Genomic DNA, 22,940 nt, shown 5'->3' with positions numbered 1-22,940 from the left:
TATTGTTGTCGCTTTTCTTGAATTATTGTGAACTGTTCTCCTTATATGACATGTGTATGGAAGCCCATTTCTGCCACTATGAGGAAAAAGTCATAATGAGATACTAAGATAGTAAGTCATAATTATGAGATAGTACGTCATAATTATGAGATAGTAAGTCATAATTATGAGATAGTACGTCATAATTATGAGATAGTACGTCATAATTATTAGATACTAAGTCATAATTATGAGATAGTACGTCATAATTATTAGATACTAAGTCATAATTATGAGATAGTAAGTCATAATTATGAGATAGTACGTCATAATTATTAGATACTAAGTCATAATTATGAGATAGTAAGTCATAATTATGAGATAGTACGTCATAATTATGAGATAGTACGTCATAATTATTAGATACTAAGTCATAATTATGAGATAGTACGTCATAATTATTAGATACTAAGTCATAATTATGAGATAGTAAGTCATAATTATTAGATAGTACGTCATAATTATGAGATAGTACGTCATAATTATTAGATACTAAGTCATAATTATGAGATGGTAAGTCTTCCATACATGTGCCTACCATGATTGTGCAATTTAAAAAAAAAAAAAAAAAAAGCAGAGCGTTGCACTAAAGGCCGGAAGTGACGTAGTTAAAGTAACAGCGCTCCAGTCAGCTGATATAAAGTCGGCAGTTTGTCGACAACAAGTCTGACCTGCTCCGTCATTGTTGTGTTCAGTAGGTTCGTTTTAATTCTCTCGACTGTCACCATGAGGGTTCTGCTCCTGGTCGTGCTCGCGGCCCTCACCGCCGACGCGCTCGTTCGGTAAGAACGTTGAATTAAACGTCTGTTGGTCTAATGTGTTTTGAGCCGAAAGGAACACTATGTATGGGAACTAATGCTAAGCTTTTAGCCGCTAGCTCGTCTGTGTCAGCGGGGACAGCTGATCACGTGACTCATTTAAACTGCTTAGTTCTGCTGTGATCCCACCACTTCTCTGTGGGCCGGTGATGGAAACCAGTTCATCATGCTGGTGGTGGATCCCGACTTTATTTTAAGGATTTATCCTGTTTATTATTAGTATCATGTGTGTGTGTGTGTGCGCAGCCAATGTGTTGAAACACACAGAAATAGACATGCAGCTTAAAAACAAGGTGAACACAGTTAAAACCTAAACATTGAACTGCTATGTACAGACACAAGCTGTGACGTTAGACAGTAAGACAGCAGAGCAATGGTTGCTGGACTACATATGGGATCATTAATGTACCAGGCTGCTTCATATACATGCAGTAGGCGTGTTTTAAGTATGAGACATTATTGTTGTAGCAGTTTCCCACTTGATCTATAAAGTATTTTGTGTGTGTGTGTGTGTGTGTGTGTGTGTGTGTATGTATATGTATGTATAATGGGCGAGGCTTCATCACACCTTTTTTTATTTTTTTATTTTGAACTGCTGCTCTCACAGAACCAGTCCCACTTTTCATTATTAGTATTGTTTCTAACCGTTTTAGATATTTCTTTTAGTAAAATATTACAGAGAACTAAACTGTATCATTCAAATAGGTCCCCCCCCCCCCGTTTGAAGCTCTGGTAACTTGTGTTGTGTAGTTGCAGCCTTGGACTCTGCACATGTATCGTGACGACATTACGGTCATTTATCAGACGCTTTTATCCAAAGCGACTTACAATTCAGTATCTTTTTACACACCGTAGACGCAGCTACGGGAGACATTCTGGGGTTAAGTGTCTTGCTCAAGGACACATTGACATGAGACTAGTAGAGCAGGAGCCGGGGATCGAACCGCCAACCCTCTGATTGAAAGGCGGCCCTGCTCTCCACTTAGCCACGGTCACTAAAAATACAAAGCTTTTTTTTTAGTCACATGGTAGCAATGGTTGTGATCTAGTGTCTCTGTCACATGACTTGTTGTCTGTTTACAGACACTGAACTGTATAGTGTCAGCAGTATGACTCCGATGTCAATGGAAGTACTTTGCTCTTAGTTTGATATTCCTATTTCTTCAGGGTTCAGCAGTGATTAAGCCTGATATTAGTTGACTCTTCATGAACTCATTACAGTAGATGTAAGTTCTCTTTATTAGGTCGGTGGGTGAAAATAATACAGCGGTCCTGTGAGAACTCATCATCCATGTTCTGCAGGTTTTGATACTCTAGGATCATTTTTGGAAACTGAATCGCAGGTGTTTCTATTTTTTTGTCCACCCCTTGTATATCAGTGAGGGTAGGATACATGGCAAACACTCTCTTTATAACAATACAGTAGGGCTGCACCTAATGATATTATGTTCTTGATTAGCTGTTTGGTCTAGAACATGTTGTTCTTTTTGTCCACTTGAAATATCAAAGTGGAAAGAAACCAGAAAATAATCACATTTAAGAAGCTGGAATCAGAGAGTTTTCTTAAACCGATTATCAAAATAGTTGTACTTTGAGTTGACGACTAATCAAAGAATCGTTAGAGCACAACACACTGTAGGATGGATTTCAGGACTGTTGCCGTGGTTTCAGCTCTTTGTAGCTATTAACCTGAATGTGTGTTTTTATAATATTGACATATTCGGGTCATTTCTGGTCACAGACGTTGTGTCATACTTTATGAACAGCACCTACGGTATACTGCAACCGTCTGAGAGATAACGCTGTGCAGATAAGCATGTAGAATGTGGGTCAATGTGCACTGCGTTTGTCCACAAATGTTAAGATGCAGAGCTCTGGATCTGTTTTTTTTTGTTGTATCGAGTCCTAAATCCGCCGTCTGTGTTTCTTCCCATTCAGAATTCCCTTAAAGAAATTCCGTTCCATCAGACGTGAGCTGACCGACTCGGGGAAGACGGCCGAGCAGCTCCGGGCCGACCGGCCCTCCCTTAAGTACAACTTTGGCTTCCCCCCCGGTAACGGACCCACTCCAGAGGTCCTGAAGAACTACCTTGACGTAAGCATCGCTGTCCAGACCACTGACCCGTGGACCCTTAACGTCTCCTTCCCTTTCCCCTAATGCAGCGCTCACCGAGCTGGGGCAGAGAACAACAAAGGTCCTCTTGTGTTGAGGCCGCCGCCTCCATTTCTTTCTTTTATTTTCTGCAAACGCACCTTTTTTTTTCCAGAGCGGCTGATTCATTCTGGTGACGAGTAACATCGGCTCTAAAGAGACTAAACTGATTCAGGGTTGATCTTCACGCCTCTTAAACAAAGTCTGTCACTTTATCAGGCTCTTAATCCCCTTTTTATCTTCAGTAATGACATCAGTCAGCCTCTCAAGATTACATCCACATTGTTGAAAGTCATCTTAAGTACTCACTCACTCACTCACTCACTCACTCACTCACTCACTCACTCACTCACTCACTCAACATTAGGTTAAAGGAATAAATGTCAAATACAAAATCTGGACAAACAAAACCATCTAAACCGCTACAATACCACCGAGTGACCGTTTCATTCTCTGTAATTTAGTCGAATCATCGCCACGATAAATCTGGCAGCTTTCAAATGTCGCTCAGAGAAACAAAAGAGGAAGTTCTTTGAGTCTTGGATGACTTGACAAATCTCTCTGCAGTCTGAAGGTCTTAGACCAGAGTGACTGTTGGTCACATGAAACAGAACTCTGCTTCACTTCCTACATTTGTTGAGTCATCGTTTGTTGAGTCACACAAAAACGGCAGCGAGTGATTTATTGTCGTGACTCTGTAACTATTTGACCTGCGTCCTTCTGACATTCGCTGACACCAACAGCTGTGAGGCCTCTTCATCTTCATCTTCATCTTCATCAGACTGTCTGGACTTAACTGAGCTTTGTCAGACCTGGTGGTGGTTTTAATCTCTAGACTCTCATACGGACTGAAGTGCAGCTTATTAACCGTAAGCTGCATCCTGACTGACCCCATAAGTGAAGTATTTATGAAATACAAATGGCCTTTTTTTATTATTTACATTTATAAAAGAGTCTCGATGTATCATTTAAACGTATTCAATTAACTGCAACTGAACTCTCATTGGTGACATGATGGACACACAACCGATCACATCAATGCTGATCACTGTTTCAACTCCATCAGTTTGCCTTTATTTCAAAATAAAAGCACACGATTACTTAATCAAAGATGTAAAGAATCAATCCTGTGACTGTGCTAGACTGTTGGAGTTTACAATCCTGCATCTGCAAGTTTTAAACTTTGTTTTCATGAATGAAAGTATCAATCACGACACGCTAATGACTTTCACAGCATTTATTTTGGAGTGGTTCTATCCAACTCTTTTACTTGGTTGATGACTGTAATCGTGAGCTTTGTCAGTTCATGTCGATTGTGCTGAGTTTTTAATTTTTACAAACTGTCTGTTGGAGAATAAGGCTCCGTTTCTCTGCTGTCGGTTTTCTTTCCGCCGTGATGGATTATCGTAATCTCTCTTCCTGAAAACACCAGATCAGCTCGAGGATTATGCGTTCTCTCACATGGATGTATTTACTGGTGGGCTCATTCTCCACTAAGCTTGTTAACGTGTTTTTGTTTTCTCGTCCAGGCCCAGTACTACGGCGAGATCGGCCTGGGGACCCCCCCTCAGATCTTCACCGTGGTGTTTGACACGGGTTCCTCCAACCTCTGGGTTCCCTCCGTTCACTGCTCCTTCACAGACATCGCCTGCTGTAAGTCCAACTCCAGTCCTCGCGCAGAAACGCTCCCCCGCATGTCGGCTGTAAAATGACGTTTATTATTTATTTTCCTTCTTTTTAAAGTGCTTCACCACAAATATAATTCTGCCAAGTCCAGCACCTACGTGAAGAACGGCACTGCCTTCGCCATCCAGTACGGATCGGGCAGTTTGTCGGGCTACCTCAGTCAGGACACGTGCACGGTGAGTTCATCCTCGCACTAGAGTCAGATGCTCACGGATCAGATCACTTTTAGAGATCCTCCGACCATGTGGTTTTATTTTATTTTTTACTGCCGATACCCATTGATGATCCATATCCACAGATACAAATCTGTTTTCTTTGGTTATAGCAGCTGGTCTACAAGGATCCAAACCCCAAAATCATTTCAACGCTCTGAAGAGTAAACCATCAAAAAGTCTGAGTGTTATGCTTTTTATTTATATATATATATATATATATATATATATATATATATATATATATAATTTTTTTTTTTTAATTTGTTTAAATTTTTCTATTAAGAAATTTAAAAAAAAATGTTTTACCGTAAGTAACAGCTTACCGTAAACAACAATGGTTAATAATTTTTTTATTTTTCTATTAAGAAATGATTAATTTTATTAATTATTTATATAAGAAATAATACATTTTTCTATTTAGAAATAGAATTTTTATTTATTTATTTTTTTATTTGTTTTAATTTTTGTATTAAGAAATTTTTACTTTTTTAACCGTAAGTAACAGCTTTTTGTATTGTATTGTATTGTATTAATTATTTATATAAGAAATAATATTTTTTTCTATTCGGAAATAGATTTTTTTATTTTTTTTTTCTATTAAGAAATAAAAATTAAAAAAATGTAACCGTAAGTAACAGCTTAATAGTAACAGGTTAATTATTTTTTTTTTTTAAATTTGTTTTAATTTTTCTATTAAGACATTTTTACTTTTTTTTAAAAGTAAGCTGTTACTTACGCTTACGGTAAGCTGTTACTTACGGTTAATAATTTTTGCATTTTTTTTAAATTTTTCTATTAAGAAATGATTCATTTTATTAATTATTTATATAAGAAATAATATTTTTTTCTATTAAGAAATAGAAAAAAAATAATTTTTCTATTAAGAAATAGATTTTTTTAATTTGTTTAAATTTTTCTATTAAATGTTTACTTTTTTTAACCGTAAGTAACAGCTTACCGTAACCATAAGTAACAGCTTTTTAATTTTTTTTTAAATTTTCTATTAAGAAGTGATTAATTGTATTAATTATTTATATAAGAAATGGTATTTTTTTCTATTAAGAAATAGATTTACCGTAAGCAACAGCTTACGGTTAATTATTATAATTTTTTTTAATTTGTTTTAATTTTTCTATTAAGAAATTTTTACTTTTTTTAACCGTAAGTAACAGCTTACCGTAAGCGTAAGTAACAGCTTACGGTTAATCATTTTTGCATTTTTTTAAATTTTCTATTAAGAAATGATTAATTTTATTAATTATTTATATAAGAAATAATATTTTTTTCTATTAAGAAATAGAATTATTTTTTATTTGTTTTAATTTTTCTATTAAGAAATAAAAATTAACCGTAAGTAACAGCTTACCGTAATTATTTTATTATTATTTCTTTTTTTTTTAACCGTAACAGCTTACCGTAACCGTAAGTAACAGCTTACGGTTAATCATTTTTAAATTTTTTAAACTTTTTAATTTTTCCATTAAGAAATGATTAATTTTATTAATTATTTATATAAGAAATAATTATTTTTTTCTATTAAGAAATAGAAAAAAATATTTTTTTCTATTAAGAATTGGAAAAAAAGAAAATTATATATTTTTATTTTTAAATTCAAATGATTGGGAAATAAAAGATTCTATTTTATTGTAAAAACAATTATTGTTATTAGTAGTATAAATTATATATTATAAGCTGTTTCGAGCTACTGTTAGGAAGTTAAACAGCTCATAATTCATCTGTAATATCTAATATAGATGAAAACATCTTCAAACAACTGGATTTCTGTGAACACGTCATGATAACGTTATAACTAACCTTCACCCGACACGCATTCTTACTGAACAGAGCCTGAACGCATCATAATGTAGGTGAACTCTGTACGTTAGCGGTGCTGCTAGCGCTACTAGCTCTCCTCCTGTTGATTTAAACACAGATTTGTTGTTTAAAATGTAACATTAGAGATCGGCGACTATAAAAGCATTAATGCTGACGTCCTCTTTTACTGAATATCATCCAATAACAAACTTTATTTCATCATTAATGCATACAGATTGTTGATCGACTACGGCCCGTCACACCACTACTCTGAGAGGAGTTTTACTTGATTAACCTTGTTTTATTGTTATTATTTTTTTCCCCCTTGCTGTTCCAGATCGGAGACCTTTCGGTGGATAAGCAGCTTTTCGGTGAAGCCATCAAGCAGCCCGGCGTGGCCTTCATCGCCGCCAAGTTCGACGGCATCCTCGGCATGGCCTACCCACGCATCTCCGTGGACGGCGTGGCTCCGGTCTTTGACAACATCATGAGCCAGAAGAAGGTGGACCAGAACGTCTTCTCCTTCTACCTGAACAGGTGGGGACGAACCGCTATTTCAGTCGAGTCATGATCTCATTCTGTGTATCGCAGATGTTTCAGAACCTTGTATTTGACTACTAAAGAAACTGTCTGCATGTCTTGACACCACAAGGGTTAAATGAGAAACACTTTATTGTAATTTGGTTTAAAACGTTTTAATCCTCTGATGTTGTTCCATCCGTTGTGACGAAGCTTTAACTTCCTGTCCTCTCTCTCTCTCTGTCTCTGTCTCTCTCTCTGTCTCTCTCTCTCTCTTTCTGTCTCTCGTGTCAGGAACCCGGACACCGAGCCCGGCGGTGAGCTGCTGCTGGGAGGAACCGACCCCAAATACTACACCGGAGACTTCAACTACGTCAACGTCACCCGCCAGGCCTACTGGCAGATCCACATGGACGGGTGAGAGCTCCAACGTTACACTTTAAACAAGGATTAGAGTTTATTTAATCACGCAGTCATGTCGTTCTGTTTAAAAGGTGTTTAATACCAGAAACCAGTTCTGCCAGCATTCATAAGGGATCAAGGCGGATCTGACTAGTGAATTTAACGATGAAGTGTGTTAAAGCTGCATTCTCTCTAGTGTCCATCAGGGGGCGACTCCTCTGGTTGTATAGAAGTCTAGTCTAAAATGACTCTACTTCTCTCTTGATTTATTCCCTCAGTAAACATTGTAAACATGAGTTTATGGTCTCAATCTCTAGTTTCAAGTCTTCTTCAATACAGCATGATGTTCATTGAGTACATTATGGTCCATTTAGAGTCAAACAGACCATAATCTTAACTGTGTTCCAGGATGTTGGTGGGCAACCAGCTGAGCCTGTGTAAGGACGGCTGTGAGGTCATCGTGGACACGGGGACGTCTCTGATCACCGGCCCCTCTGCGGAGGTCAAGGCCCTGCAGAAGGCCATCGGAGCCACGCCTCTCATCCAGGGAGAGGTGAGACCAACCGGACTTTAACGAGTATCGTCTCCGTCTCAAAGCCTGACGGCTCTAAAAAACAGTGAACCACACTGTTCCTTCATCACCATGAATACACACACACACACACACACACACACACACACACACACACTGAAACTGAAACTGTGGGGTCTGTACTTTTTTGTACTTCTCTCATATAACTCTGTGAACAAAGACTCTGCAGACTGACGTGTTTTTGAGGACAATTATTTCAACTATAAATATATAAATTATATTTATTAAAAAATATTTTATCTGGTTCCACCTGTTTGGATTTTGAGAATTTGTTTGCTTTTCTTCCTTATGAGATTGATAATCTAAATTTCTATTTATTTTTAATTATTGGACAAAACGAGCAAGTCTATAACATCACTTTGGACTTCATCAACGTTTTACCATTTTTTAAATTATTTTAATGACCTTTTTTATAGACCAAACAATTAATTGAGAATCATTTTTTGTTATGCGTGTTGAAATAACTGCTACATTCAAGAAGTAGTTTAAGTTTTTATTGTAATATGTTCTCCAATGTTTCATTTCCTCTAATAACAGGTTTCACTACATTTACTTCATTTTTGTTCTGATTCACTGTCATATGTAGTTTTACACCTTCTTTCTTCAGTACGTTAACATGACGTTGTGCTCTGGTCGTTTCAGTACATGGTGAGCTGTGACAAGGTGCCGACGCTGCCCGTCATCACCTTCAACGTTGGCGGCAAAACCTACTCTCTGACCGGAGAGCAGTACGTCCTCAAGGTGAGACTTCCTGTGAGACTGGTGGTGATGATGATGATGATTATCCTCCAGCAGGGGGCGACAGCGAGGCGTCTCCTTCAGCAACAATAGACGCCGTGTGGACGGAGCATTGCATCATGAAAAAAAACTAAACAAGTGCAGCTTTGTTCCACTCTGCTGAGCCAGGAGGAGGCTGCGTTGTTGTCTGAGGAGTGATTACACATTCCTTGTTTCATCCGTTTATTGATTGAAGAACGTCTCTGACTCTTCTCATTATCCAGGTGAGTCAGGCTGGAAAGACCATCTGTCTGAGCGGCTTCATGGGTCTGGACATCCCCGCCCCCGCCGGGCCCCTGTGGATTCTGGGAGACGTATTCATCGGTCCGCACTACACCGTCTTCGACCGGGACAACAACAGGGTGGGCTTCGCCACGGCCAAGTGAGCGCATCTTCGCCTGCGCCGGAGGCACACGTTCAAAATGCAACGCTTCACGAAAAAACTAAAACAATCTGAGCTGCACACGTCTTCTGTTGCTTCGCAATCGAACAGTAATTAGCGATAGATCGTTTGTGTGTGTGTAGAGCCGGAATGCACCGATCACTATGTGTACGATTTCCAGCAGTGTGTGTGTGTGTGAAAGATTGGTGATTTGATATGTTGTGTGACGGGTTAACGTGATCGGGGATCATCGCCCATTTTAAACATTTCAAGTGATCCTTTTTTCTTTTTTTTTTTTAAATCAGGGATTTTAATTTGCGTTTTAGGAGGAAGTTGTTCCTCTTCTACTGACTTTGAGATGTATCTTGATGTGATTGGCCTGAATAAACCGTTTTTAAAAGAAGCAGTGACTCGTCTTGTTAGCACTTCACAGATTAAACTGGATATTACTTCATAATTAGTGTACAGAAATGAGAGTATCAATCCTTTCTGCAGTGAAGTGAATACACACATTTCCCAAAAGACCGAACTCTTCCTTCCTTTTTTAAATATCAGACGTTTTTAAAAGTGACACTTTAAATTTACCAGCGAGGCTCAACAAATCCTCCAAACTTTATTATCCTCTTCATCACTTAAATGTACAAAAAGTCAACTGTACATCAACCAAAGATTCATCCATAAAAGAAGTTATTTCACTTTAACGTTCTCAATAAAAATACAGTCCACATAAAAACGTCTCCTCAGCTGTTTTAGTATTCAGTAGATCACGCTTGTCTTCACGTGTATTGTTCACCATAAAATCCGGTTTAGTAAATCTTCATCGCAGCACCGCGGTGTCCTCGTTCACCCGCAGGGTTTGGCCTTTTATTGCTGACTTGTGTTATCAGCTGACTTCCTGAAAAAAATCTATCATGGTAGTTTTATATCCATTAAATATATATATATATATATTACTGTAAACATCTGGAAAATTCACTTTATAAACACATAAAATGGGACTTTCTGTTCTCAGTGAATTAAATACATCACCAATCAATAACACTTCATCAAATTAATGCAAAAACATCCAGTAGATCCAACATTACAATAACCGTTCTAATAAGGCATCCTTGTTTATAAAAGAGAAATGTAACAAATACTATTACTATGGGATTATTAATGGTTAATATAATCCTTTAACGCTTTATAGATCAAATATAAGTCGTTAAGAAGAACGTCTGCTTTAGGCTCCAGTTAATCATTTGACCGCTGACTTTCTGCACTAATATCCATTCATTAACATGTAAAGCTTTAGACTGAAAGAGTTCTTATATTAATCTGTAATTGATAACTTGCCTTGCACGATGGAGGGCTTAGTTAAACTTAGTTGTTTAGATCAATGACATAAGTACTTTATAAAGCGTTAATAAATGATTTGTTAACTAATAGACCAGAGAGGACAATGTGATGCTTTCCTCTTGTCTTACATGACAGAATATGTAACATCTTTGGGTTTTTAACCATTTCTTAGACAAAGCAAAACATTTGGCTTTAGAAAATTTTAATTTTATCGACAAAACAATTACTCTGCAGATTAATAGATAATGAAAAGTTAGTTTCAGCCCTAATTACAACATATAAACCCTTTTTTTGAATTATAAATGATGCCTTATTAGAAAGTGATTTTGTAACATTGCCCTCATCTCACTTTATTACCACTTGGATGTTGTTTTAGTAGTTTAGACCTTGGTTTTCTATCCGTTATGAGAACATTGTACTCATCGAACTTACTGCTGACATCTGGAAACATGAGGACATTTCTACAAAGCAGTCAAGTTGTAAACAAACCAGCAGTTCGACCAGTTTATCTAAATCCAAAGGTTCCCAGCACGCGTTCCTTTTGTGTACTAAGGAGACCTTTTATCTGTGAGCGCCGGTGTTTTGTTTCTAAGTATGTGTTTTAAGCATTTTATAAAGCTTGGATCTTTCTTCTAAGATGCTCACAGCAGAAAATAAATACTGTTTGGACCTTTTAATGTGTTCTTGAGGTTTATCCAGAGATGTTGGACGTTGCGTCCTGGACCTCTGAGACCTCCCTGTCGCAGGCTGTCGTCTCCAAAACAGGAAAACAAACGGCTCAGTTTCGTCCTCTGACCTTCTGTCCGTCAGCCCTCCTCCTGGCCTCCCTTCTCTTTTTCTGAACCGGTATTCTCACGGTCCTGCTCCTCTGTGCTCTGGCTCTCCTGCCCGCCGTCGGACCCTCTCACCGGGGCTGCCGGGTCTCTGACGACCCCCTCCATATCCAGCTCCTCCTCCGTCTCCTCCTCCACGGGGCTCACGGTGTCTGGGATGATCTCCACCTCGATGTCGGAGGAGTCCTCGATCTCCTTGAACCACACCGTCTTCTGGCCCTCCTTCCTCCTCTGCTTGTTGCGGATGGACCTCTTTTCGTACTCGTCGTCCCCGTCTCCTCTTCCCTTCCTGGACGGTCTCACGGAGGGGCTCCCCTTGGGGATGTTGTTGGTGTGGACGCCGCAGGAGGAGCAGTGGCGGCCCCGTCTCTCCATGGGGAGCACCCGGCCTCGGGCCTGGGGGAAGGTGCTCCGTCCGGGGAGAACGTTGTTCCAGCGCCTGCGGCTCTGGTCGCCCTCGGTCTGGAAGCCGTCGTTGGTGTACTGCAGGGAGTCCCTGTGGCCGGACTGGTGCTCGTCCGACTTCAGGCAGGGGCCCAGACACTACAGGCAAAGGAGAGAGGGACCCCATTAATCCAGCAGTTAATGAAGCATGGAGGGCATCGAGAGCGAGCTAGGTTCATTTGTTCTGTTTTTACACAGAGCCCTTCTGTGGATTTCAGCTGATAAATATTCATCAAAGCCACACAGGAGGAGCTCTGAAAAGGCAGCCGAGTCTGTGTGTGACGCCTAAACCGTCACAGTATGGAGGTGGCTTTGAAACGCAGCGAGAATAAGAACTGTTAGAAAGTAGCAGAAACACATAACACACAACAACAATAGTTTCAAAAGGTAAAAGATCATTTAAAGGCCGTTGTGGGCAGGACAAAGATTCTTGTTTCTGGCTATGAAGGAAATTATTTAAATGCCAAAACTCAGTGGCGTCCACCTAAATCTATATAAGGTCGTATTTCTTGCCATACAAGGTGTTTAAAAAGTATTTTTTAAAGTGTATGTGATGTGTCGCAAGTTAAATACTCAGGACCTTACAGAACACGTAATGTAATGAATAATAAAATGCAGCACAAATAAGAGAGTATTCATTGTAAAGGCATACATTGTTTTTCTTTCACTTTCAAGACTTCCTTTACTTACCAATTGAAAAGTTTTAACTTTCATAACTCCATTTAGCTTCTCGTAAAATCAACCCACTACTCCCACTTCAATGCAGTAATGTGTAATAATTATATCTTATTTTATATGTATTTATTTACCCAGGAAGTCTTGAGACACATTATCTTTCTTAGCGAGAGAGACCATTTAATCCAAACACAGTTAGATGACCACTAATGTGTGTGTGTGTGTGTGTGTGTGTGTGTGTGTGTGTGTGTGTGTGTGTGTGTGTGTGTGTGTGTGTGTGTGTGAGCGTGAAGCATGGCGCTGATGTCAGTGGGCGATTAGCTTAGCTTAGCATAAATACTGGACGCAGGGGAAAATGTACACCAATAAAAAGTTGCAGCACGTAAACACAAATTGTTGTTTTTGTATTTCTGGTTGTGTTCAGATTAAACAAATGAGATACAATGAGTTTCATTATTTTTTCACTTTGGTAAGCTGTTCAATCCGGTTTCCAGTCTTTATGCTAAGCTAAGCTAATCTTCTCCCGGCTCTATAGCTCCATACTTAACATACATATACGAGGGACAGGAAAATGGTCTCTCTCTCTTTAAAGAGATTGATGTGTCACAAGAGTTCCTACAAAATTAGCTCTAAACTAAAAATGTAAAATTGTTAACAGGTATGATAATAACTTGACAATAGTAAGATAAAGATGTTTCCCTTTAAAACTATTGATGTTTTTTTCATTAACTTACACATAAAAGCCAAAATGTCAAACTATTCCATTAATACGGGAACACACAGGATGAACAATCGCATACAGCACATTAACGATAGGACCTAAACGACACGGAAAACCAAAACAAGAGAACCGCTGACTGACCTCGCATAGTTTGTCCACGCTGGCGTTTCCCTTCCACAAGCGGGAAATCAGGAAGCCGATCACAATGAGGCAGAGGACCAGCAGCGCCGCCATGACCAGACCCAGGAGAGCCATGTCGCCCGGACGGTAGCCGACGTTTGAGGGAGACGGGATGGCCACGGCTGCAAAGGGAAGACGGGGGGAGTGAGCGAAGTCTACACCTGCTGAATCCAACATTACCTGAAAATATGTTCATTTCAAATGTATTATGACCGTTTTATTGCATATTATACCATGACATGTTTTTATTGGCTACTTTTTAATGACTTTTTGGGCATTTTTTTATGACTTACTTTACTATGACTTTTTATGAAATTTCTTATTTGACATATATCATGATTTTTTTTTTAATGACAGATTCTTCAGACATGCTATGACTTTTTATGAAATTTCTTATAACATACCATATTATGACTTTGTATTATGTTTACATGACATAGTTTGATTTTTCTACTTTTTTTATGACATACAATACTAAGACTTTTTATGACATTTTTTATGAAATGTTATACTACAACATTTTTCTCTGACATGCTTTCATATGACTTTATAAGACATTTTTTTATGACCTACAATACTAAGACTTTTTTTGACATTTTTTGTGACTAACAGTCTTTTAACAGTTAGCTAAAAGAGCTAACAGACCTAACAGTCTTTTAACAGTTAGCTAAAAGAGCTAACAGTCTTTTAACAGTTAGCTAAAAGAGCTAACAGAGCTAACAGTCTTCTAACAGTTAGCTAAAAGAGCTAACAGAGCTAACAGTCTTTTAACAGTTAGCTAAAAGAGCTATCAGTGTTGACCCCACTCAACTACAATACAAGTCCCTCAAATGTTACTTTAGTGCTGTACTTTATAAAATGCACTGGGTCACTTTACAGCACTGTCAGCCGGTGTCACAGAGAGTAACAGTGATGCTTTTACCCGGTATGACCTGAACAGAAAGGGCAGCCGTTCCAAACTCCCCTGTTGTTGTGTCCACGGCTCTGAGCTGCATTCAGATTAAGACAAATAAAACAATTTCACAGCTTAAAAGTGTCAGTAAATGTATTCAAAGATGTTTCATTGTGCTTGATCTGAAAACGTTTACACGTCTATCACCTGAAGCGCGAAGGACTCCGTCTTCACGACTCTCTTGAGGATCACAAACCCGTCTGAGGTCACGTTGACGTAGCTGCTGTACTGAACCTCGTACTTCACATCTGGATTCGCACCCTGACGCACAAATAAAACAAACAAAGTAAAATGATGTAGGGATGTGAGGTATTATCATAATTTACACATTTCTAACCACTAGGGGGGGCAGACAGAAACAAACCCACCGAAACAAAGCCCTGATTGTTCTAGCTAATCAGTCGTTGACATATCGAAATAGAAACAATATCTTTCATTTGGAGTCGTGTTTGTGTCAATCTGCTGAAAGTCATTTAAGCGATGCTTTTCAATTCCTGGTTAAAAAAAACAATCTGTCCATTCAGTTTCTCTTCCTGCCATTTGGTTCTGGACAGGTAGAATACATGTTGGTTGTCTCTGAGTTTGTCTTCTTACAAAAGACGCCTACAGCTGTCTGCATTATAGTTCAAGAGAGCTTACAATCACATATGCAGCGTGAGCACCAACTAACTGAGTTGCATGACAATGTTCCAGCGCCGAGGCCGTCTGGCCGCTTGTTTTCCATTGTTGTCAGTCTGAGACCGAAATGTCTGTCACATCGGCCCCCACCTTTGCTCCTTCAGTATAAAGAAAGCGCGTTCACTTTACACTTGGTTCCTCCTCACTGAGACTCTACGCATGCTGTTGTGATGATTGAATCTTCTCTGCGCAGAGAATAAATATTCAAAAGACAACCTCTGGTTTTCAGTATTCTTTATTTCAGCATTCAAAGACAGTTTGGTGTAACTATCGACCCCTCGTAAAGTTGATTATGGCAAACTTGTTAGCAAACAGTTGCTTATTTCCACATTCAGCGGTTACAGAGCAACATTATCATTCATTACGAGTCTTTGTGTTTGTGTCCGCCTGATGAATGTGACTCCAATATTGTCTCTCTTTTAGCTCTGTCTTTGGTCTCCACCACTAAATTGTCATCAGGTCAGACACATATTGACTAATCTTGTGAATGGTTAGATTTTATAAGAAAAATTAGATTGTATTTTTTAAAATCTGGAGCAACACATTAACGTAAAGGTTTAAGACTCACGGCGGCGAAGTCCTCGTCCCGAGCTCGGACCCTGAAGGGCCGGTTGGTGCTTCTGTCTCGGAGGATCATGCTCTCAGGGACAGAGTTGCTGTAGATAAATCCTTCGTACCGCTCCTTCTCAAAGCGAGGAGGGTTCCTGCTCTTCTTCATCACGTCGATGGTCACCTGCGTCACCGCGAACTGATCCCTGTTGGTGACCTGTGACGCCTGATGTGCCAAGAGAGGACGACAAACCGAGTCGGACCAAATTTGACATCCATGTTTTTGCATTAACTAAAAAGCTCATTTTGTTATTTTTTTCCCATTCAAAATCACCACAGAACAACAGTCAAGAGAGATTTATTTTTTTTACCAGAACAGTGAGAGCTATTGGGCCGACAATATCAGCAGCTTTAGCCATGGAGATGTTTCCCGTTTCCTCATCAATCTGGAAAATATTTCCCTCATTTCCTGAGGATGAAAGAAAACGTGATCACTGTGAGCGAGAAGCTGGTGGAGAAAACGTGTTTCTACAAAACGTTGTAGTACAAACGCTTGAAGGAAGACCTTGCACACATGTTTTAGTTTTGTCTTCATGATGGTTAGTGAAGATGGTCTAGATCACCTCTACTACTAATGATAATGATGATAAAGAGGAGTTACCAAACACATCATGACCGGAAGCAAATAGAAATAGATTGTGTTCAGTTCAAACCTCGGAGTATTCTGTAGCTGATCTGCTCGCTCCGGTTCTTGTCTCCGTCCTTGGCGAACACCGGACCGGGCTCCAGCACCAACGGCCCGTCCTGTGGATTACAAGGTCATGTGCTTCAGTGCCTCGTCTTTAAATAAATCCAACGTCTTTTAGGAGAATATTACGTTTTTTTAAAAAATATATTAACTTAAAGTGCAAGTTTCATGTGTTTGAACAGGCGCTGTGAAGTGAAATGTTATGAAATGAGGACTCACCTCCTTCTCGGTGAGATTGACTTTGCCTTTGTAGCCGCTGCTCACACACAGTTTGGCGATTCCCAGGTTGGTCCTCAAACAAGGCTGAAACCACGGAGGACGGTTATCCACGTCCTTCACCTGCACCGTGATGGTGGCCACGGAGGTGAAGAAGGGCTTGTCGGAGGCCGAACCGTCGCGCGTGTCCTGGAACATGTGACACGTATTCACATGGTCGCAGAGAAGCCTGCCTCACCTGGATGTTGTTTTTTAATAAATGGTGACTGTACCTGCACGTGTAAAACCAGAGAGATCTTCTGTACGACGTCGTAGTCCAGGATGCTTTTCACAATTATCTTTGGAGTGTTGATGTTTTCCAGACGGAAGTATTTATCCTGATTTAACAGACAGAGAAAAACTAAAAACATATCTATATAAATAAACGTACAGCACGTGTTGAAGTTCCCTCAGTATCTTGCTGTTCTCTATGCTAATAACAACATCACATGTGAGTCAAGCCTCACTACATCGTCACGTTAAGCATCTTCTTACGGTGGCAGGCTCTAAGCGGTAGTACAGCGGCTCTGAATCAACATCTGATGCTTCTATCAGTCCCACGCTGGAGTTGACTGGAGTGAGCTGCAGGAGACCAAACTCAGAGTCAACATCGTGTGAAAACCTCAAACACACACACACACACACACACACACACACACACACACACACATGAAACACCAACCTCATTCACTTCCAGTACGTAGTGGCTTTGTGCAAAGTTTGGAGGGTTATCGTTCTCGTTTTCAACCAAGACTTCAACCGACTCGTTCACCTGGAAGAGAAGCAGCAGCTCAGTTTGCAAATCAGAAACAAACACACAATGTTCTGACTGCTGTGTTCTCGCTTCACTAGTTCCTCATTGTCGGCGTCTTTGTCGATATTGTGTTTGTTTTACTCACAGATCTGGAGCCTTCTTTGCTGCACTGCACCCACACCATCAGAGCTGCACTGTGCAACGACTGACAAGCACACAGCAGTTACATAGACAGAGTTAATACACCAAACACTGACGGTAGATGGTAGATGGACTTGTACTTGTACTTGTGTAGCGGTTTTCTCTCGATCACTCAAAGCGCTTTAACGCTACATGTCATCATTCACCCATTCAAGTGGCACCTTGCATGGTAGCCACTGATGGCAGGGGCCATGGCTGCCGGGGATCTTCTGATTGAGGGACTCTACCTTCTGAGTCCCACTGAGGATAATTAAGTTGCCATGATTACGTAAATTACTGGACAAGAGGTGCTCTTGTAGCACGCTACATTTCCCCGATTTAATATATGATCAAGTCAATTATTTGCTAAAGTTTGTTTTGGTTTCATTTTAAAGTTGCAGTATGAAATATTTCTAACCGTCAATGCTGTTGACACCTGGGTATTTTACAGGTCCCATGTTAAATAACTTGCATTCTCTCTAGTGTCCATCAGGGGGCGACTCCTCTGGTTGTATAGAAGTCTAGTCTAAAATGACTCTACTTCTCTCTTGATTTATTACCTCAGTAAACACTGTAAACATGAGTTGATGGTCTCAATCTGTAGAAACCATAATTAGATTCTGGGTTATTAAAGTCAATAAATACAGAATAATGAATGAATAACAGCAGAAATGGTTCCTGTCACTCTGAGCAGGACATAGTATGAATGCAGAATGCAGGTTGTTATTCATGTTCAGGTGTTTGTTAAACAGGTAACAGGCTGCAGAGAGAAACCCTGCTGCTCTGGCATTGATGGTGACTGTGTGCCTTTATTAGTATCCACACAGTGCACATGAACCTCCATTACAGCTGTTAAAGCTGATCCAGCTGTGACCAGCTTGCCGTCATCAGAAACAGACTCCGCTTCACGTGAAGCATTAGAGGAAAAGGACATTTCTCTAAAAACACTACGAACACAAGAAAATGTCCCGTTTCTTTTGTCCTCTCGTCTGTCCAATCTGACCCGACGAAAACACACAAGTGAGGAAAAACGTGGATGAAATTTCAGAAACTTGGGATTGTCACCTGAATCTGCAGCTTGTCTCGGATTTACAGAGCTTTTAAGTGAATTTGTGTATCTATCTAACCAGGCGGCGAAGCCAATGCTTCATGTGTTAAAGCTGCATTCTCTCTAGTGTCCATCAGGGGGCGACTCCTCTGGTTGTATAGAAGTCTAGTCTAAAATGACTCTACTTCTCTCTTGATTTATTCCCTCAGTAAACATTGTAAACATGAGTTTATGGTCTCAATCTCTAGTTTCAAGTCTTCTTCAATACTCTGTGTCACTTTCAGGGTACTCGTATTGGGCGGGGCTTACTGTGATTGACAGGTCTCTACCACTGCGTTGTCCAGTCTGGGAGTTGTCCGTGTTTTCGTCTTACAACTTTAACTCTTTCACAGTGTGTTTTCAGTTAATTGTTACTTTGTTGTTACATTGTTACATAAATGTCTTATTCAGTGTTGGGTTGTACTTGGCTCCTCCCTCTGGTGTCACTTCTGGTTGCATAAAAACAAGATGACGACGGCAAAAATACCGAACTCGAGGTTTCAAAACGGCAGCCCACAAACCAACGGGTGACGTCACGTCGACTACGTTCACTTCTTGTATGCATGTTACTTAGGTAAGGTACTGTGTAGTAGTTTCAGACTATATCGAGAGCATCACAACTGGACTGGGTCCTGATTGGCTCCCCTCACTGATGAATCACTGAAATCTGCCCAATCAGATTAGTCTCCACTCAGCAGGAGTCATTTTTATCACAATTATTGTGAAACAATTCTGAAGTACATGTTGTTCAACACATCGTACGACAGACAACGATAACCTCCATTGTTCCTGCTCATCTATATTACATGTGATTAAACTGGATTACAGATACGTCTGACATTAGTTTATTGATGGGAGTATTGGTGTGTACTTTTACCAATAAGTAACTAGAAATAGCTGAAAGGAAATGCAAAAGATATGTTTGAAGTCATCTTGAAAACAACTGTCACCATCACATATTTATGTAAAATGTTCCACTCAGTGGATTTCTATCACACATTTTAAAAGAAAAGAAGGATCACATGTTCTAGACTCTAGAATCTAGAATCACCTCGTAGTCCAGTCCCTTCTTCACCATCAGGGCGTTTCCCTTCAGGTAGAACAGGTCTTCAGGGTTCACCGTGACGGTCAGCGTGGCGTCGCTGCTGGAGATGATCGTCACCAGCTGGACGTCGGCCGTGCTGTTTTCCAGGACCGTCACGGGGCCCGGAGGAACCGTGCAGACTGAGAGAGGAGAGAGGCATCGAACGAATCAGGACGCCTTACGATCAACAGGAGACAGGAGACAGGAAGTAGGAGCCTCAAGAGATTTGATCAAATTATATAAAGATACTAAAGAGATTATTGTACATGCAGTTACGATTATTACCAAGTTTAGTTGGTGTACTTGACTTCAAACACAAGTAATTTGATGGTATATACTGTGCAGTGGTGGAAGTAACTACATTTACTCAAGTGCTGGATAAAGTATTTGTACTTTACTTGATCCACACTTTCTACATCAAAGTCATCTCAGAGGGAAATATTGTACTTCTTACTTCACTACAATTATCTGACAACTTTAGTTACTTCATAAATTAAGATTTGTACACACTAAAGTTATAAAATATGTTTATTTTTTAGATAAATTAAAACTGAAAGGATTAGTCCATTAGTCAATTAGTCGATTGACAGAAAATGAATTAGAAACTATGTTAAACCATGTAAAAACATTTGATTTGCTCTAGATTTGCAGCTTTTCCTTTTAATAAAGTTAATAATGTTTATGTTTTAGTAAAAATGTTTGGATTAAACAAATTTATGAAGGTGTCACTTTGAGCTTGGGTTGATTGTGGCGACATTTATCACTATTTTTACTATTTTAACAAACCAATCAGTCGATTAATGGAGAAAATAATCAGCAGATGAATCCATAATGAAAATAATCATTCATTAATAGTTTAAAATTAATCAAGTATAACAGTAAAATCCTGATTTTACATTAATACATGCGTAATTATAATCTATTGATATAAAATTTCATAGCATAACAGTCACACTTTTTACTTTAAAAACCCTGCAGAGCAAACTGATCACCATCAGGCCTTGGTTAGTTTAGCTTAGCTTAGCATGAACAGTAGAAGCAGGTGTAAACAGCTGGCTCTGTCTGACGGCATCGAAATTCAAAACTTTATTGCCACATCAACGTGACACAAAGATAGGGAAAGAATAAAAATAGCAAAGACTCATGAAAACACACAACACATTATGTTAGGTGTATATATATATATATATATATATATATATATATATATACACAAAGTATAAAAGAGATATCCATACCCATAAAACAATCATAAAAGCACGAAACAAATAAAATCCAACAACCGAAAAGATAAAGCATGAGCACCTGTAGGGAAACTAGCAGCAACATCACACGACCAACGAGATAGAAAGCTTTAAAAGCATCTTCACTATCGCACTAATATTAGAAGCATATATAATAATGCTTCTCCGTGTCTTGTAGAGACGTAGATTTGCTCTGAGGGTGTGTGATCACATCCAATAACTCTGGACGCAGCAGCAACACTTGTTGCCCAACAACACAGTTACTACGTCGCTGAGGACGCTCCTCCGCTGCACCACACCAAGAGAAAAGTGTCACTGACAAACACGCCAAAGCTATTCTCAATTAGAACCTTCAGGGTTAACATCAAGTCCCACTGTTGATAGTATTTATTGTCTAATATGTCATATATCTGCTTATATGTTGTGTTTTTTTTCAGTGTTATCGGGCTGCACTGAAAACAAACCCCATCGTCTTAACCCTTTAAAAACAATCCGATTTTTTTTATCTATTTTCTATTCTTTTAAAGCAGTAAATGGGCCCCAAAATCTGAAGGGGGGGAAGGAAAGAATTACTATGAATTGCAATAATTAATTAAGAATATCTGTGTGTTTGTGGTAAAATACTGGCTTCTTTGACCTCTTCAGGCCCCTAAAAATACGTTTTTGTCTTTTCACGAGGGATCATAAGTGGACATAGAGTCCATAAAGGTTAAAGTGCTTTAAAAAGGAGCAGAAATAGAAAACATCCAGTGTCTCTCTGAATCCTCCCCAACATCCCCATCCCTCCCCAGCCTCTCGCCAGCCAGCAGCCGAGGCCCTCCGCAGAGTTCAGAGCTCTACTCACGTCTTTCGGCCGGACAAACGGCACAAAGGCAGGCGGCGACGATGCATCCGAGGAGAACGTCCACAGGTTGGCTCCTCGATTTCACTTCCATGTCCTGATTTTCAAAAGGCACCAGCGAATGAAGTCCCGAAAGGAGGATGAGGAGCCCAGTGGTACCAGCTGGTACTCGTCCACATAATGCCCCGTCTGTGCTGCCCCGGCGAGTGGGAGTCGACTACAGTCGCAATGTTTGTGACTTCATCTTACGGGCACATATTGCATTAAGCGCCTGCCAGCAGAGGACTCGCAGCCTCCTACTAAAATACTTGCATCTGTTTTAAGCTGGACGGGTCATTCTGTATTGGTGGCCCTGATGCATTCTGGGAGGAGTCCAGCAGAGGAATGTTGGCAGCTGAAAACATTTCTCACATGGATGAAAACTCTTCAGGTTTCAAGGTGTACATAAGTACATATACGTGTCCTCTTACACCAAACACGGTCCAGATATCAAATACATTACATCACATCTAGAATATCTAAAACATATAAAAACATGGAGTCTTTGGTTTCAACATGTCTCTCATTGTAAACATCAGATTGCTCCAATGAACAGCTGGAACATTGTGTTGTATAATGTGTGAGATGGTGTCAGACTGGAGAGTGGAGTAAGTCGATTTAAAGAAGGTTAAATGTGCTCAACAGGACTGACTAAACTAGAAGCATAAACTGAACAATGTGACTAAAACAAGAACAAATATGTACAACAATTGCCTCCATTAGGCTCTCAACATGGCGGCGGCTAGAAGCTAACAGCGCTAACAACGGAAACAGCGGTAAAAAGGGCTGAAAGTGTTCACCTGAGACGGAACTGGCGAGTGGGACTCTCGCTTCCAACCAACGGCGTTCTCAGCTGTGACCGCCGTAATGAGAGCGGCGGCCGTGAGCTGACCAGTGTTTCACACACTTTTTAAATGTGATAAACCATCGAGACCCGATTC

At 39.8% G+C, this 22,940-nt stretch overlaps 2 protein-coding genes across 2 annotated transcripts; one reads left to right on the top strand and one right to left on the bottom strand.

Moving 5' to 3' along the window:
* The first annotated feature begins 677 nt into the window (after positions 1–677).
* ctsd (cathepsin D) lies at positions 678–9,800 on the top strand. The gene is made up of 9 exons (XM_068724414.1): positions 678–821; positions 2,796–2,952; positions 4,539–4,662; positions 4,753–4,871; positions 7,063–7,262; positions 7,539–7,661; positions 8,055–8,199; positions 8,881–8,979; positions 9,240–9,800. The coding sequence occupies exons 1-9, from the start codon at positions 766–768 to the stop codon at positions 9,399–9,401; spliced, it is 1,185 nt and encodes a 394-aa protein (XP_068580515.1). The 5' UTR covers positions 678–765; the 3' UTR covers positions 9,402–9,800.
* A 198-nt stretch (positions 9,801–9,998) lies between these two features.
* cdhr5a (cadherin-related family member 5a) lies at positions 9,999–22,123 on the bottom strand. The gene is made up of 14 exons (XM_068724406.1): positions 21,964–22,123; positions 19,843–20,015; positions 17,670–17,729; positions 17,453–17,542; positions 17,266–17,352; positions 17,004–17,108; positions 16,735–16,920; positions 16,481–16,571; positions 16,139–16,236; positions 15,787–15,993; positions 14,688–14,801; positions 14,511–14,577; positions 13,550–13,710; positions 9,999–12,111 (listed from the first exon to the last, which is right to left on the bottom strand). The coding sequence occupies exons 1-14, from the start codon at positions 22,052–22,054 to the stop codon at positions 11,542–11,544; spliced, it is 2,100 nt and encodes a 699-aa protein (XP_068580507.1). The 5' UTR covers positions 22,055–22,123; the 3' UTR covers positions 9,999–11,541.
* Positions 22,124–22,940: the final 817 nt, after the last annotated feature.

This window comes from Cebidichthys violaceus, unplaced genomic scaffold (assembly GCF_023349555.1).
Source record: "Cebidichthys violaceus isolate CVI_PGR_0920_01 unplaced genomic scaffold, fCebVio1.0.p SCAF_30, whole genome shotgun sequence".
Lineage (NCBI taxonomy): Eukaryota > Metazoa > Chordata > Actinopteri > Perciformes > Stichaeidae > Cebidichthys > Cebidichthys violaceus.
Note: the sequence above shows the minus strand (reverse complement) of the source record. Positions and strands in the feature narration are given on the sequence as shown.